The sequence below is a fragment of the Chlorocebus sabaeus genome, chromosome 26, assembly GCF_047675955.1.
Source record: "Chlorocebus sabaeus isolate Y175 chromosome 26, mChlSab1.0.hap1, whole genome shotgun sequence".
Classification (NCBI taxonomy): Eukaryota; Metazoa; Chordata; class Mammalia; order Primates; family Cercopithecidae; genus Chlorocebus; species Chlorocebus sabaeus.
The window spans coordinates 3,320,907-3,338,443 of record NC_132929.1 but is presented as its reverse complement, the minus strand read 5'-3'; the positions used below and the strand labels follow the sequence as shown (position 1 = coordinate 3,338,443).

Genomic DNA, 17,537 nt, shown 5'->3' with positions numbered 1-17,537 from the left:
CTGTAAATTAGGACAAATACTATTAAGGTATTAGGTTGGTACAAAAGTAATTGAACAAACCCGGACCTACTCACCTCACTGAAAGTGCTGCCTGGCTACAGTCTCTAGATACAGGAATGTGAGAAATGGTAGCAGCCTTGAAGGTTTACAGCTATATTCTCATACCAATTATGGCTAGAAACTTCAACAGCTCTGCTGAGACATGATGGGAGGTCTAATTTCCTGCTACTCTGCTTTAACACAGCCAAGTAAAACAGTAAGAAAGCTTTTGCTTAATTCGACAAGGACTGAATGCCAGAGTGTCACCTGGAAGCTTGTGACAAATCATCATGCTCACACATTCATCCTTGGTTTTTACTACCAAATGCAAGCTTCATCTATCCTCTTCCCTTCTAAACTTGACTCATCCTCCTAACCTCTTCCAGAAAGATCTCTAGAAACCCAGAGTCTTTCTGAAGACCCACAGGCTGTCCCCTACCTTCAACTACTTTACATAACGGCCCCTCAACTTCTTAGCTTTCACGAAAGCCTGGCTCTTCCCCGAAGGCACGGCCTATCATGCAGCCCTTTTATGTGACTCCTAAAACCCAAGTCCACCATTATTCTTCTAATTCTCTGTATTAAAAGTAAACAACAAAATTCCCTGTATTAAAAGCAAACAACAAAAAAAAACTTGTAATTTGAAACTCACGTCATTTAACTGAATGCCTTCTCTTTCTCTCTGTTCTGATCAACTAAGCCCACATATTTAAGCCTCCACTTTGCCCCCAGTTACACCATCAGCAAAGTGACTTCAATGTCCCTGTACATGGTTCTATCCCAATACTCCAGGCCCCCAAAACATCTGCCTTTCTAAATTTGAGATATCTTCACCTCCTCATTTCAGCAAATCACTCCCTTGTCTTTGTTAGACATATTAAAACCTCTGATAATGATCATCTCAGCTATCTTTATAACAGTTTCACTCATACTCATATCTCCTTTCACCTATCAAGACACCAGGTTTGGTGACAAATAAAAATGATACATATTTGGGAGGCTGAGGCAGGAGAATCATTTGAACCCAGGAGGCAGAGAATGCAGTGAGCCAAGATCATGCATGCTACTACACTCCAGCCTGGGTGACAAAGCAAGACTCCATCTCAAAAAAAAAAAAAAAAAAAAGATACGTACTTATTGTATACACATGATATTCCAAAATATGTATACATTGTGGAATGGCTAGATCAAGCTAATTAATACATGCAATACCTCACATACTTACATTTTACAGTAGAACATTTAAAATTTACTCTTAGTGATTTCCAAGAATACACTGTTACTAACTAGTTTCCATGTTGTACAACAGATACCTTGAACAAATTCCTCTTAATTGAAATTTTGTGTCCTCTGACCAACATCTCTGCAACCCAGTCCATCCACCCCCAGCCCCTGGTAACCACCATTTTACATCTCTGAGTTAAGATTCCACATTTAAGAGAGATGTAGTATTTGCCTGCCTTTGTATGGCTGGCTTACTTTACACAATGCCCTCCAGGTTCATCCCTGCTGTCACAGATGACAGCATTTCCTCCTTTTTATGGCTGAAGTGTATTCCACTGTGTATATATACCACATTTTCTTTATCCATGAACACTTAGGCTGATGCTGTATCATGGGTATTGCAAACAATACTGAAAGGAACACGGGAGTACAGATCTCTTCAGCACACTGATTTCATTCTTTGAGATATATATATATATATCCAAGTGTGACTGCTGAATCATATGGTAGTTCTATTTTTTAATTTCTAAGCAAACTTCATGCTACTTTCCATAAATGCTGTACTAATTTACATTCCTACCATGTGCAAGATATCTCTTGTCTCCAAATCCTCATCATACTTTTAACAGCCATTCTAATGGCCATTTGAATGTCTTATTTTGAGAAATGTCTATTCAAGTCCTTTGTCCATTTCTTAACTGAGGTGCTTACTATTGAGATGTCTGAGTTCCCTATATATTTTGCATATTAATCCCTTAACAGATATATGGTTTGTAGATACTATCTTCCATTCTATGAGTTGTTTTTTCATTCCGTAGATTTTTTCTTTTTGCCATGCAGAAGCTTTTTAGTTTGATGTGATCTCATTCATCTTTTATTTTTGTTGCCTGTGCTTTGGGGTCATATCCAAAAAAATCACTGTCCACACCAATGTCATGTACATTTCTCCTATATTCTGGTAGTTCTACAGTAACAGGTCTTATTTTTAAGACCTTAATCCATTTTAACTTGAATTTGGTATATGATGTGACATACAGGTCTGATTTCATTCTCCTGCATGTAGATATTCCGTTTTCCCAACATCACCTATTGAACAGACTTCCCTTTCCCTGCTGTGTTCTTTGCACCTTGTCCAAAATCAACTGACAGTACGCGAATTTATTTCTGTGCTCTCCATTCTGTTCTATGGGTCGATGGGTCTGTTTGTTTCTTTTGTTTTGTTTTTAAAAGACAGGGTCTTACTCTGTCATCCAGGCTGCAGTGCAGCGATGCAATCACAGTTCACTGTAACCTTGAGCTCCTGAGCTCAAGCAATCCTCCTCCTTCAGCCTCTCAGGTAGCTAGGACTACAGATACACAGCACCATGCCTGGCTTTAAAATTTTTTTTTTTTTTTTGTAGAGACAGGGTCTCACTATGTTGCCCAGGCTGCTCTCAAACTCCTGGTTTCAAGTAATCCTTCTGCCTTAGCCTCCCCGAGTGCTGGGATACATGTGTGAGCAACTGTGCCCAGCCTGCGTGTCTACTTCTATGTGACTACCATGCTGTTGTAATTACTGTAGCTTTGTACTATATTTTGAAATCAGATAGTGTGATGTCTCCAGCTTTGTTCTTTTTACTCATGATAGCTTTGGCTATTTAGGATCTTACGTGGTTCCATATAAATTTTAGCACTGTTTTCTAGTTCTGTGAAATTTAACATTGGAATTTTGATAAGGATTGCATTAAAACTGTAGACTGCTTTGGATAATAGAAACATTTTACAATACTAATTCTTCCAATCCATAAACACAAGATAACTTTGTTTATTTGTATCTTCTTCTATTTCTTTAATCAATGCTACCTAGTTTTCAACTATTTGGTTAGTTATTTCTAAGTACAATTATCCCTCGGTATCTGCAGGATATTGGTTCCAGGATCTCCCATAGATACCAAAATCCATGGATGCTCAAGTCCATTATATAAAATGGTATAGTATTTGCATACAACCTATACACATCCTCTTGTATGCTTTAAATCATTACTTAGTACCTCATACAACATAAATGCTACGTCAATAGTTGCTATACTGTAGTTTTCTTATTGTATAAGAAAACAGTTTTTATTGTTGTATTTTTTCCTCAAACATTTTCATCCAAATGTGGATTCAATTTGCAAATGCAGAACCACCGATACTGGGTGTTTTGTTTTTGGTACCTATCATAAATGGAATTGTCTTCTTGATTTCTCTTTTGGATAATTTGTGATTAATGTACAGAAATTCTACTGATTTTTGTAACTTGATTTTGTATCTCACAACTTTACTGAATTTGTTTATCAGTTCTGACAGTTCTCTGGTGGAGTCTTTACGGTTTTCTATATACAAGATCATGTCATCTTCAAACAGATGCAACAACGTCTTCCTTTCCTACTGGGATGCCTTTTCTTTCTCTTGCCTAATTGCTCTCGCAAGGACTTCCAGTACTGTGTTGAATAGAAACGGCAAGAGTGGGCATTCTCGTTTTCTTCCTAATCTCAAAAGAAAAGCTTTCAACTTTTCAACATTCAGTAAAATGCTAGCAGTAGATTTGTCAATATGGCCTTTATTTTATAGAGGTATATTCCTTCTATATTTAATTTGTGAGAGTTTTTAGCACAAGAGAAAGCTGAATTCTGTCAAATGGTTTTTCTCAATTATCTCAATTATCTACTGAGATGATCATACGGTTTTGGCCTTTGTTCTCCTAATGTGGTGTATCACATTTTACGGATTCGGGTCTGTTGGATAATCCTTGTACCCTTGCGGTAAATCCCATGTGATCACAGTAAATCATCCTTTTAATACACTGTTGAATTTAGTTATTATTTTCTTCAGAATTTCTGCATCTAAATTAAGAATACAGGTCTATAATTTTCTTATCCTGGAGAGTTCTTGTTTGGCTTTGGTATCCAGGTAATGTTCATCTCCCAAAATGAGTTTGAAAGTATTCCCCCTTCTTAAATTTCTCATAAAATTTTGAGAACAATTTGTACTAGTTCTTCTTTAAATGTCTGCTAGAATTCAGCAGTAAAGTCACCAAGTCTTGGGCTTCCTTTGGTGGGAAGTTTATATAGGAAGGATTATAACTGATACAATCCTTGTCACTGTTCAAATTTTTAATTTCATGATTAAGCCTGGGCAAGTTGCATGTGTCTAGGAATTTATCCGTTTCTTCTATGGTAATCAATTTGTTGGCATATAATTGTCCAGTCTCTTATGATCCTTTTATTTCTTGTACTTCTCTGGTATCAGCTGCAATGGGTCCTCTTTCATTTCTGATTTAACTTGAGTCATCTCTTTTTTTCTTAGTCTAGCTAAAGACTTGTTGCTTTTATCATCAAAAAACACAACTCTTAATTTTTTTATCAAGTTATCTTTTTCCTTAGTCTAGCCAAATAACCTGTCTTTTAAGTTCAGATTCTTTTGTCTGTTTGCTCAATTCTGCTTTTAATGCTCTTTTGCATTTTTCATTCAATTTATTGCATTTTCAGCTTCAGAATTTGTTTTTTACAAAATAATTTCAATTGAAATTTCTCATTTTGATTGTTTTCCTGATTTTGTTTAATTGTTTATCTGCATTTTCTTGAAATTCATTGATCTTCCTTAAACAATTACCTTGAATTCTTTGTCAGGCAGTTCATATATCTCCATTTATTTACGGGTGGTTCAGGCGCCTTATTGTGTTCCTTTGACTGGTGTCACATTTCCCTGACTGTTCTTGATCCTTATAGTCATGTGTTGGCACCTGCACATTTGAAGAAGCTGAGACTTGTTCCAGTCTTCGCAGACTGACTTTATCGGGGAAAGTCCTTCACCAGTCAGCCTGTCCAGAGATCATGCAGCCTGAGTCCACAGGGGCTGGCCTGGCATCCTGGTCTACTACAGTGAGCCTGAACCTTGGGTCTGCAAGGACCAGTGTGAAGGCTGGGTAGGTGGGTGTTGGCCTAGAATTTGGATCACAAGGGGCTGGCCAAGTACTGGGTCTGAACCCTTGTTCTGCAGGGATGTGAGGCCACAGGGGCTGATTTAGAGGGCAGGGCTACAGGGACCAGCCTAGCACTAGACAGGCTTGGAGTCTAGGGCTATGGGATCCAGCTTGGTGACGGGGTGGGCCTGTAGGCTTGGTTTGTGGGTATTGGCCTGAAGTCTGGGACCACGGGGGCCTGCCTAGCACTGAGTTTTACTAGGGCAAGCTCAACGTTAGGGTCTAAGTCTGGTGTACACTTCCCCTCCTTCCTCCAGGTCGACAGTATCTCTCTCCATGATGGGCTGTCAGGGATTGAGGGAGGTGTGATGCAAGTAATGTAAAACTGTCCTTCTTACCCTTTTCAATGTATCTTTTCTTATTTGTGTGGCACATTCAGGTAATCTCTTATCTGGTTTCTTAGCTCTTATATTTTTGGGTGTGGATAGTTGTTCAAATTGATGGTTCCACAATGAGATGAGTGCTGCAAAATGCCAGTCTGCCATCTTGCTGTTATCGAGACCTCAGGCTTTTCTTAAAACAACTCAACACTTTGGTCTTGCATCCTAACCTTTCCAATCATGGCCATCATCAACAGCATATGAATTCAAATACTCCAATGTTAACATCTTATGCACATGCCACTAGTGATTCTGTTTCAACAGCTCTGCTAATATCCAACCCTAAAATACCATGCATAATCTTCTGGCTATTGGAGAAAAGTCTTGAAATTTCAAGTGTGATAAGGTCTTTAATCTTAACTAGCCACTCAGTGGAATGAGATTCTCCTAATCTGATATGGTTTCTGGTTTCAAGTAGCTAGCCAAGATTCTCAGTAACTTTTGATCCACTTCTTCACCCATTCCCCTCAGTAGCTTCCTAAGTGTTCAGTCTTCTCAAAACCTCTAAACAAACCCTTTATTCCACAAAATATTATTTAAAAATATTTCATAAAGTTTTGTGGTCACTAACCTACAGTAAGATACTACCTTACACCCACTAGAATGACTACTATTAAAGTACACACACACACACACACACACACAAATATGTGATGGGAAGGATGTCAAGAAACTGGACCCCTTGTGCACTAGTGGTAGAGATGCAAAGCCACAATTGCTCTGGAAAAGAGTATGGCAGTTTCTTAAAATTTTAAAAATAAAATTACCATATGATCCAACAATTCCACTTCTAGGTATGTATGCAAAACAATTCAAAGCAGGGTCTCAAAAAGATATTTGTACACTCCTGTTCATAGCAACATTATCTGTAATAGCTAAAACATGGAAGCAACCTGAGTGCTCATCAACAGGTAAATGGATAAGCAAAATGTGGTATATACATACAATAAAACATTATTCAGCCTGAAAAAGGAAGCAAATTTTGAAATATGCTAAACACAGATGAAACGTAAGGACACTGCGAAGTAAAATAAGTCAATCATAAAAGGGCAAAAACTGTATGATTTGCACAAAAACTGTATGATGGTACTTAGAGCAGTCAAAATTAGACACAAAGTAGAATAATGGTTGTCAGAGGCTGTGAAGATAAGGAAATGAGGAATTATTGTTTAAAGGGTACAGAGTTTCAGTTCTGCAAAACAGAGAGTTCTGATGGTGACTGTGCAACAATATTAATATACTTAATACCACTGAGCCAAATACTTAAAAATGGTGAAATGGAAAATTTTACATTATGTGTATTTTACAACAATTTTTTAAAACTTAAATGACAAGTCACATGGCTGAGTCACATAAATTTGAGAAATACATTTTATAGTCATTTCTTGCAGATTCACAACATACACCAGCATTTAAATAGGGTTACAATATTTTCAGTAAGAATATCTTGATTTTTCCAACCTCATTCACAATTACAATTAATATCACACATCCATCTTAACTTCCTTCTTCTAATTTCATTAGATGGGCATCTTTCCTCTTATTCAAGGTCAATCACTATATCTGCATTTTTCTTTCTTTTATATTACCTGTATGAGAGATACATCTGTATTTTTCATTCCAATCCTTACTACCTTGAAAAACTTTGCTTTGATAATTACTACCTCTATTATCTGAAACATCTTTAGTCTTTACAATAAATTCACTAAAGTCTTACTTACTTCATGTTCTAAATATTTTTTAAACCCAGAAAAATTTATCTTGAATTCCTATTATACCACTGTCATTGTTAAGGTTCTCACTGACTGAACTACCTTACCACCACACGTTTCTCTTCAATCCTTTCTCTGCTGCAAGGTTATTAAAAACACACGTTCGACAAACTTACTACTATCTAACTACTGAGCAATTTCTTTGCTGACTCCCAAATACCTTTCTATCACATCTTATCTTCTTCATTTTCCTACCTCTCAGCTAGCTTATGATCTACAAGTCCTCAACTGCCTATTGCCCCTACTGCCTATGCTGCTTCTGAACTTTGGCTCATACTTCTGCCTAGAATAAGCTGGTCATGCCTCTACCTGCCTGATTCCCAGTCACATTTCAAGACTGAACTAAGCATTTCCTGGCCACTCTTACTTCCCTGCCATCTATACTGGATTCCTACTGCAAGCCTGGGTACTCACTCCAGTACTCCTTTATGTTACTATTGTATTCTGGATACCATTCCAGCTCAATGACTGAAATTATTTGCTTCTGCATCTTTCACTCTGAGTATAATATAAATTTCTGTAGGGTGAAAACTAATTATTGTGCATCTCTGTATCTATAACGTAGTACTGACGCCTTAAACATGGTAGGCGTTGAGATTGTTAAACTTAACTCTTTCCTCAATTTCCCTATTTCCTTACAACTGCTACCAGGGAAGCAAAAAGACTAAGAATTCAGGCGTGTGCAATTATCTATCTAGTAGTAGAAATCCAGTAAACTGTTACCAAGGTTTAGAGTTATCTGATAGGAAGAAAAGTAGGTATGTTCCTATGTCCCAATTCACTGCTAAAGGATTCCTTTAGTTTAACCAGAAATTATTTCCAAATAATGTGACATAATTTAAAGCAGTCTAGGGCAACTCAAAATAAGATATCACAGTCTCAACCAAGTTACACTTACATTCGGCTAGCTTCAATGTCGTCAGACTGAGGTTCTCCTGATCTGTAAAATGCAATTGAGAAACAGTTAGCAAAATATTCCATACTCCAAAAAAAGGTAGACATATTACTTAGAAAGACAAATTCGTAAACAAGATTGCAGCACTAAATAAAACAGTTTTAAAAATACAGACGTAAACATGAAAGAAAGTGGTCAGATCAAGTGGCCATACAACACATTTATTTTAATGGTTGGACTATCAAAAAACTCAATGCATGTTTTTTAAAGGAAACTGTAAACACTATACATAGATATCAACAGACAAGCCATTATAAGCCATAATTATTCACAAAGTCAAATACGTGTAATAAAACACACAACTATAAAACTTCCTATAGCCAAGTATTGGTTATCCACATTAACAAAGGTACTCACTGGTATTCACTTGCAGTATTAACCTTTAGATTAGTGGTTCAGTAAACTACTCCCTAGGCAGACCGACTAAAGCCTAGGCCAGCCATGTAGTTTTGTAAACGAAGTTTTATTGGCATGTAGCCATACTCATTCATTTAGGTATCATCTATGGCTGCTTTCACGCTGAAAGGACAGAGCTGAGGACTCGTGGCAGAAACCACATGGCCCACAAAACCTAAAATATTTAATTTCTGGCCCTTAAGAACAAATGTGCCAACCACTACCGCTACTCTAAACAATTCAAACTAAAATCCAGGACCTTGGTAAGTTTAAAGACACTTAAATTAGATACAACATCCAAATGATGATTATCTTGGTTCAAAAATGAAATTGTTTCCCTAAAAATACACTTACTGTATGTATTACCTGTCAAAAGTATATTACCTGAGGTAAAGTTTTGCACTGGATAGCTGCGAATTAACTTCCGTTTTAAATAGTTGCCAGTTACTTTGTTATTTCTAAATATACCACTGCTCTCTTATGTAGAAATATTTAAAATTCTAAGTCACTAAAAAGCCTTTCATTTTCATTTCACGAGACATGAATCAGTATTTCCCTATCTCTACCCTGTCATTAAAAATAAGTTCCTGTTACCCTATTCACTTTTATAAACAGCATCAGCAACAATGAATGATGTAAGGCGAGTCAATATAATACGGATTTCTAACACTTAGAAATTCCCAAACTAGATAAAATATGTTTTTTGAGGTCAAAAGCTAAATTTTCTAATTGGCATTACAAAGTCCTGATTTGTGAACTTCTCACTGACTTTAGGCTTCCAACTTTAAGCAACTCTAACAAGAATCTTAAAATCAGAGTCACACACACACACACACTCACACACACACACACCTGTTTGATAAATTTCTTAGCTTAAAAACAAAACAAAACAAAACAAAAACTTCACTTCTTTATCAGACTCTCAAAATTACCCTCACTGCAATTCATTCAGATTCCAAGGACAAGAATGGAAAAGAAAAAAAAAAAAAAAAGACTCCAGCAGCTCAAATATTTATTTTAGATCTTCTTTGCAATGTATTTAAATTTTCAATTTTGCACAAAATTACGTAAGAACTAAAAACTGGGGCATGCTGGAGGTGGCAGTGACTTGGCAGTGACACAAATGCAAAAATTTCACTCCACCCTCTCCCCCAGGGAGCAAGCAAATCACCTATGTGACACACCTGGTCTCCACCAGCCTTGTGGGTAAGTACCCCAAGATTGCTTCCAAACTTGTATCTCCCAGACAGAAGAGCTAAAAATTGATGATAACCCCATGTACCAGCTGACTCATTTTTGAAAGTGCGACCCTCCAGCATCAGATGTCATACTGTAAGGAGGCAGAGCTGGCTTGCAAAACAAAAAATAAACCTGCTGGCACTGAGGGAAGAGAGGCAGATTAGAAGCTTTCAAACACGTAGGCAGCAAAACTTTCAAAATTAACAGGGAAAGAGAAGAGAGGGGAAAAAATGAGGACATGATGATAGGAAAATAAAAATATTACTGCAAAAAGGTAAGACACAAGAAGGAAAACAAATCTAAGTCTTAGAAGTACAATATGTAACTGTTACAAAGTTTTGAGATCCTGAAATGGGATAGAATTTAAATATATTATCAAATGATAACTATATCTGTCTTCCCAATTTCTGTTTCCTAAGCAAGAGAATGAACTTTGGCATCAAAATGTCACCAAACTGTAACATATTAATTACTACTTTTTACATATATTAAAGTAGGCTATTAAAAACCATTGATAAGACAAACTAAGTAAACCAATTCAGTATAGAAGGACAAAGACTGAAAGATTATTACCTTAAAATAAATCTGTTCTGGGTCTATTAAACATAGCAAAGTTGTTCTATTCAAATTGCAAATTGTTTTTTAATCAAGAGAAAAATGAATATATACAGAACTAGCAGACATTTTTCTTGCAGTGAATATTAATAATTTATGTCTGAATAAATTTCTACTCATCCTAATAACAGTATATTTCTAGAATAGTCTAAATAAGTTGCCAAAAAAATCCCAAGTTTAGAATTCAAACTCTCAAAACTATGAAATATGCCAGGTGTGGTGGTTCATGTCTGTAATCTCAGCACTTTGGGAGGTCAAGGCATAAGGATCACTTGAGCTCAGGAGTTCAAGATCAGCCTGGGCAACACGATGAAACCTCGTCTCTTAGCTGGGTGTGGTGGTGGGCGCCTTTAGTCCCAGCTACTTGGGAGGCTGAGGTGGGAGGGTCACTTGAGCCCAGGAGGTCAAAGTTGCAGTGAGCTGTGATCGTGCCACTGCACTCCAGCATGGGCAACGGAGTGAGACCTTGTCTTGGAAACAAACAAACATAAACTATGAAATATATACCACCTAGTAATAGTTCCCAAGCTTGACTGTGGCTCCTAAAGAGTTTACTTATTCTTTTACTGCCAAGTTGCTGGAAGTAAGAATCCTGTATGTGCTTGTAAATGCAGAACATATAATCTAATTCAAAACATATAACCAAAGGGAAATTTTTGTATTAAACTATTGACTTAGGTTATCCTCAAGTGTGTCAGAATAACAAGTCAGAAAAGAAATTTTAAAACTGAAATAATAACCAAGTAACATTAGATAATAAAAAGTAAATCTTAGAAGAGTCTCAATTTTAGGTCTTGATTTGAATCGCAGATAATATGATCACAAAACGCCCACTAATCTGAATACTGCAGCATGAGCTAGCAAATTCAAATGGTGGCTCACTTCCAATAACACTGGTGCAGCTTCTCCATCCTGCAAGCCACTCCTTTTACCTCCACTGTAACTCTCTAGGAGAGAAAAGTATACTAGTTTTATTAATGTCATAAAAACTTCTAGAGAAATGTTTAGTTAAAACGTTCACCACATAAAAGGCATACTTTAAAATACATATTAAGAAATTTTTCATGTTTTCTATAAGGTTTATAGTAAAATGTTTAAAACTTTGAAGGTTTTTGAGAAATACTTTCCTGTTCATACAGACAGGTCTTTGATAGTGGCTACTGATATTTTTAATAGAAAAAAGACACTAAAATATTTTAAGGAGATTAAATGAAGCAGGTCAACTCTCAGGCCCACTATTCTTAGCAATATTCCTGCCAACTATACATTGTCTTCATTTCTACAGTATGTATTTCACTTTACAATGACAGCCTTTTAAAGGCTGTAAAATAATTCAAAATTACCTTTTACAAGCTGTGGCCATTCGGTGACATCAGGGTGATCACAGCTTTGAGTCACTGATTAAAAACAGGTTGTCACACCAGTCTAGCTGCTACCTTGATCTGAGCGTAGGCTTAATAACTCTAATAAATTAAACAAACCTTTGGTTAGAACACTTTAATATATAAACCCAATTCATTGTTCAAAAAATAATTTTCAAAGCTTCAAATTAGGTGTCAATGTAAAATTCATCAGAAGAGTAATTATTATAGAAAAGTTTTTAAGGACTATTTTCCAGCATTTTGTTTTTCTTAAGTGATCTCTTCATTTGCGAAAATGTAATAATTCCTTGTACTTTTATGTAATTTTACACTTTATGAAGCATTTTGGTCAATAATACCTTGAGTCTTATAACTTTTGCTTTACCTGATCGAGACAGATAATATAGTAAGAATTTTTTGAAACAAAAAAAAATTAAGCAGCCTCCGAGTGATTAACTGACTTGCCCAAGATTTTGGAACTAGTGTTGAAGGAATGATTAAAACCCAGATATACTGACTTCCTATCAAGGGATGGATTTTTTCGTTTGTTTGTTTTGGCTTAGTTTTGCTCTACTGGGTTTCAAGATTTAAGTATACGTAATGAGTAAAGATTCACAACGTAGACTGAGATCTTTCAAATATGGCAAGTTTAAGTGGGGACTAATTTACTCAAAAGATTCTTAAGCTGATAGAGAAATCAGTCACCAAGTAGTCAAATGCTTAATGGAATAGTTATATACATACACATAAACACACACACACATAAACACAAAGTCTAGTCCTACTAACTCTATATTTACGTAGAGTCATTTAACATCAGTCAAAACCCCTTAAGTACTGCATGAAAATATGTTCTACTCTTTCTTGGCCATAAATCTACTAAGATTTAATTTCATGAAAAAGTATGGCAAAAGATGAAAGCATATCCTCCTCCCTCAACCAAGTATCTTTTTAACCCCTTACATGGCCTTAGCTGAACTTTTCTGATTGTCACAGTTCAAATTTAGCAGGCCTCTTTACTCACACTGTAGTTCTGGCAAAGATACCACACATCTGAAATATTCCAGTATCAAATGATCATTTTGTACAACTAGTTCTTTCCCCTCACAATTCCCCTATCCAGGCCAAATCTGAGGTGTCAACTACAGAAAGGTGAGGAAATTAGGAGGAAGAAACATTTCATAGTTAACATCCTCAAAGCAACAACAGTCAAGCGCAGAAGGTGGTTACCAGTGTGGATTCAGAACCCAATATAAAACAGCAAGGTATCTGCAAATACCAAGGGTTAAAACATGGATGTCTGAGCCCATACCTATGCAGTTATGAACGCAGGGCTTCAAAATCCAGATTAGGTGAGGACTGGCCTGAATATACAAAAATAATTGTAGGGGATTCCAATAAACGGGATTTACAGTATCTGTAAGAAATAACGCAAACTCCCAGGTATTCCTATCCTAACCATACATTTCCTAATAAGAACCTAGACATTGCTGAGGTCATATGGGAAACACCACCTTCCCTAAAATAAACAATGTGGTCATGATACAGCTTTCCCTTGTGTTCTCAAGAGACTAATGGTATGTGGAATTAGAAGATTCAAACAAGTCTAACTTTCTATCTTGTAAACACAAAAATAATAAAGTTAAAATACCTTTTAATTGACTAATTGATCTCAATGTAATGAAAGAGCTTTATGTATTTTGAAAACTACTGAGTCAAGTCCTCTCTTCCAGTCCCCTCTTTTATGAGATACGGTGCTCAAAAGGCTCCAAGGCCAGGCTGGATTTACGTCTGTTTGGTCACTCACTAGCTGAGAAATCTTGGGCAAGTTACTTAATCTCTCCGAGTCTCAGTTTCCTTAGACGTAGAATTAGGATAATAGTACCTATTCCAGAGAGCTGTCATGGATGCACAAGCTAACACCTAAATATCTCAGAACAGTGCCTGACATATAATGTGCTCACAAATGGTCGGGTATGGTGGGTAACACCTGTAATCCCAGCACTTTGGGAGGCCGAGGCAGGTGAATCACTTGAGGCCAGGAGTTCGAGACCAGCCTGGCCAACACGGTGAAACCCCATTCCTATTAAAAATACAAAAATTAGTCAGGTGTGGTGGCACGCACCTGTAATCCCAACTACCCGGCAGGCCGAGGCATGAGAATCACTTGAGCCCGGGAGATGGAGGTTGCAGTGAGCCGAGAAGGTGCCACTGCACTCCAGCCTGGGCAACAGAGCAAGACTCTGTCTCAAAAACAACAGCAGCAGCAGCAACAACAACAAACGGACAAGCTATTAATACTTATAGCCTAAAATCCAAACCTGCCCTCTCAATCTTTTTATGCGTATTATTTTACCTTCATAGCAATTGTAAATGTTTTCAGCACCCTACCTGGGTCCCTTATACAGTCTTGGAAGTGTAGTTAGTGAGCACCTGACACAATGCTTTAAAAATGGCAGGGGCCCAAATTTGCTGAACATATCTGTCATTATTATGACATTAAGATATTTTCACATGCAATACGAATTCCAAAAAATAAAACAAAAACATACCATATTTCGCCAAACTTCTGAGGAGCTGGTGAATTCTAAAATCAGGCTCTTACAGATTTTTAACCTAAAATATAAAACACCTCACTCAATTCTTTTTATATAAACAACTGGATAAACTTTCAAAAAAAAAAAAAAAAGAGGTACTAAATTTCATCATGAAAGCAAATTTATTTTCTATAATAATTATGAACATCCAAAAACGTATCAAGAAACAAATTACTCTATAGAGGCTGCCAGGAAGAGGAAAGCATAGGTAGGCAGGCCCTGTGGCCTGAGTGCTTTCAGCAGGCAAAGCCATATTTCCCATATTCATCCACAAAGCTTACTGCCTTCTATTTCTTTACTCTATCCTCCCTCCAAAAGGGCTAAATACATACGAAAACTATTTGACTCTATCCCCCTAATCCCTTCAAATACCTATAGCAATTTTGTTTTTAATTCTATATGCTAAGCATCGGCTATGTTAGGTACAAATCTGGGCATCTATCTACCACTTTCTAGAGTAGCAGCCTTGGGTCGACCCTCTGACCCTTGAGTCTCCAATGTCAGGTTATAGTAGTAGAGAAGATGTATTAAAAAATTATAGTATAATGCCTACCTGGCACAAAACAGGACTTCAATATACTACGATAATTATAATTTATTAAATCAACCACTTAATATATATCAAAACTTAACTCTTAAAAAAAAAAAAATCCTGATGCTTACAGCAAGCCCCTAGAGTATCACTGTGAATTCTTAACTTGTTTGTGTACAATCAGAACGTTCCTCAATGGAACAGAAATAAAGTCCTTTAATGTACTGCATTACATATCAAGAAACCAAATCTCAAAGATTAAGAAACCTATCCAGTGTCCTAGAGGTTGATTGTAGAAAATGAATATACTGTATATCAACATTTTGAAATAAAATTAACCAACTTTTAAGGTTTTAGAGACTGAATTTCAAACTTCAGCCTATAACAAAACTACCTGGGGAAATCTAAAAATGCAACTACTTGGGCTCTGCCCGCAAAGATTCTCATTCAGTGCATGAAGTAGGGGTTCATGAATTATTTTTTTTTTACTTTTTTTCAGACCCACCCAAGAACACAGAAATGAATTTGCATTTTAACATATACTTCACATGACACACAGATCTCATTTGAAGAAGCCCTCCCTTCCAAATTACGAGTTAGGAACACATAATCATAGAGGAAATACACCAAATCTATAAAAATACAGAATAACAAAAACTGTAAGCATTACAAATATTAGGCACACTCACTTGCCAATTTAACCATAAGAATCCTAATACCAGACATAGTTCTCTTACTTTATCTCTTCAACAGAGGGCTCAGTCTAATAATTTTATAAATAAGTATAGTCTAATAAGACATACCTATGTTGATCTACATCTGTCTCCCTAAAATTTTCATTTTATTCATTTCTATTTCTCCTTCACCTGCTTCTAAAGCTGTTTCAAAACTTAATTTCACAAACTGTTTTTTTTTCTATCACTTTTTATCATAACACCCAACACTTTTGTTCTCCTTTGCACCATGTTTATGGTGTCTTATCTTTATGGATAATGCTACTTATTAAAACTGTCTAAGTTTCATCCGTTTACACATTTCACAACTAAAGGACTACTCCAACAATTTTCCTAAGTCTTCCTGCTTTAGGCTCTCCTCATTTCAGTCCATTCTGCAGTTAAGACTTAAAAAGTTTTAAATACTGCTTTCAAATAATACTTGCAACATAATTCCCTCAACTCCATTAGCTCCTCAGAGTACCATTTCTTTATCCTCTTTCCTTTCACTGCCAAAAAGACGTGAAAACCACTAGCTCAGCTGCTGTTTTCCTACCTACTGAAATTTTTCTTACAAAAGTTTCCATCATTTCTGTATATTCTCCCAGTGCTTTGGCCCCTTAATCCTACTTAATTTTTGTAGCTTTTAAGACTGCTAATGACTCCTCATCTCTTCTGGCCTCCCTAATGTAGTATCCACTCATTTTCTTCCATCTCTCTAAAGGCAACAAGGTCTTCTGCTAGTTCATCTTCCTACCTCTCATACATGGCCTCTCTCCAAGTTTCGGTCAATAGCCATTTTTCTTAACCTAAACCAACTTTCTGCGCCATGTCATCCATTCCCATGGCACCTCTATGCTTACGAACCCCTAACTCTGTATCTTTAAGCCCTCATCTCTGGCATGGTATGCCTGTAACTACATATTACCAACGGTACACATCCATATGGATGTCTAATTAGCATCTACATTCAACATATCTAAAATCAAACTCAAATTATTTTCCCAAAGAACTCACTCTGCCTAATCTCACTGTCCTAGTTATGAACTGAAAAATTTGGTGCCATTCATTACTTTCTCCCCCTCATTTTTATTTGCCCTGACCACTGTGTAGGTTGATACTCGTTCAGCCTTCAAATTCTTCATAATCATTAATTCGAAAATTGTCTACTAGCTTTTTAGTGCCTACTAGGTGGATGAAGATGCAGTGGTAGAAAAATGAGACATAATTTCTTGTCCTCATGTGGTGAAGGAATTGGGCACAAATAAAAACCACAATGAATTATGCAACTGCAATGCACAGTTAAGGGTTGTGATGGAGAAATACAGGGGGTAAGCTGTGTATTATAATAAAAAGTCCTCAGTCTGAAGAAAAGGAAAACCATTCTTTATGAGGGACAAGCAACATTTATAAGACACACTAAGAAAAACCCTGTGAGGTCATGATGGTAGCACTATCAGTCCAGCTGCTCAAATTGGAAGATTCTCAGTCATATTCTAAAGAGTCTCTCTCTTTTCCAGTATATCAAATTGTTTACCAATTGCTACTAATTCACCCTTAGAAATTCCCCTACATTTCTACATTCCCACACTATTCCCCCGGTCTTTTTTGATGGCTTTTAGTTGCTTCCAGAATAAAGCCAAAGCTCCCAATCGTGTCAGATGAGACTCTACACAATTTGGTCAAAACCTGCCAGTGCAGCCTCTTCTTC

At 36.6% G+C, this 17,537-nt stretch overlaps 2 protein-coding genes across 24 annotated transcripts in view; one reads left to right on the top strand and one right to left on the bottom strand.

Moving 5' to 3' along the window:
• Nucleotides 1–17,537, bottom strand: part of UBE3A (ubiquitin protein ligase E3A) — a 99,798-nt gene that overhangs the window by 57,970 nt on the left and 24,291 nt on the right. For 2 of the 11 annotated variants that reach the window (XM_008017363.3, XM_008017364.3), the window contains exons 2-5: nucleotides 14,537–14,600; nucleotides 11,967–12,086; nucleotides 11,506–11,570; nucleotides 8,317–8,358 (exon numbers count right to left, since the gene is read on the bottom strand). In XM_008017363.3, the coding sequence (XP_008015554.1) occupies nucleotides 8,317–8,358; nucleotides 11,506–11,534 (71 nt within the window). In that variant the 5' untranslated portion in view covers nucleotides 11,535–11,570; nucleotides 11,967–12,086; nucleotides 14,537–14,600. Of the gene's footprint in view, nucleotides 1–8,316; nucleotides 8,359–9,953; nucleotides 11,479–11,505; nucleotides 11,571–11,966; nucleotides 12,087–14,536; nucleotides 14,601–17,537 lie in introns of those variants that run through there. The other 9 variants (XM_008017366.3, XM_037985297.2, XM_037985294.2 and 6 more) reach the window with 8 other exon arrangements.
• Nucleotides 1–17,537, top strand: part of LOC103246023 (uncharacterized) — a 186,685-nt gene that overhangs the window by 163,570 nt on the left and 5,578 nt on the right. The window lies entirely within an intron of this gene.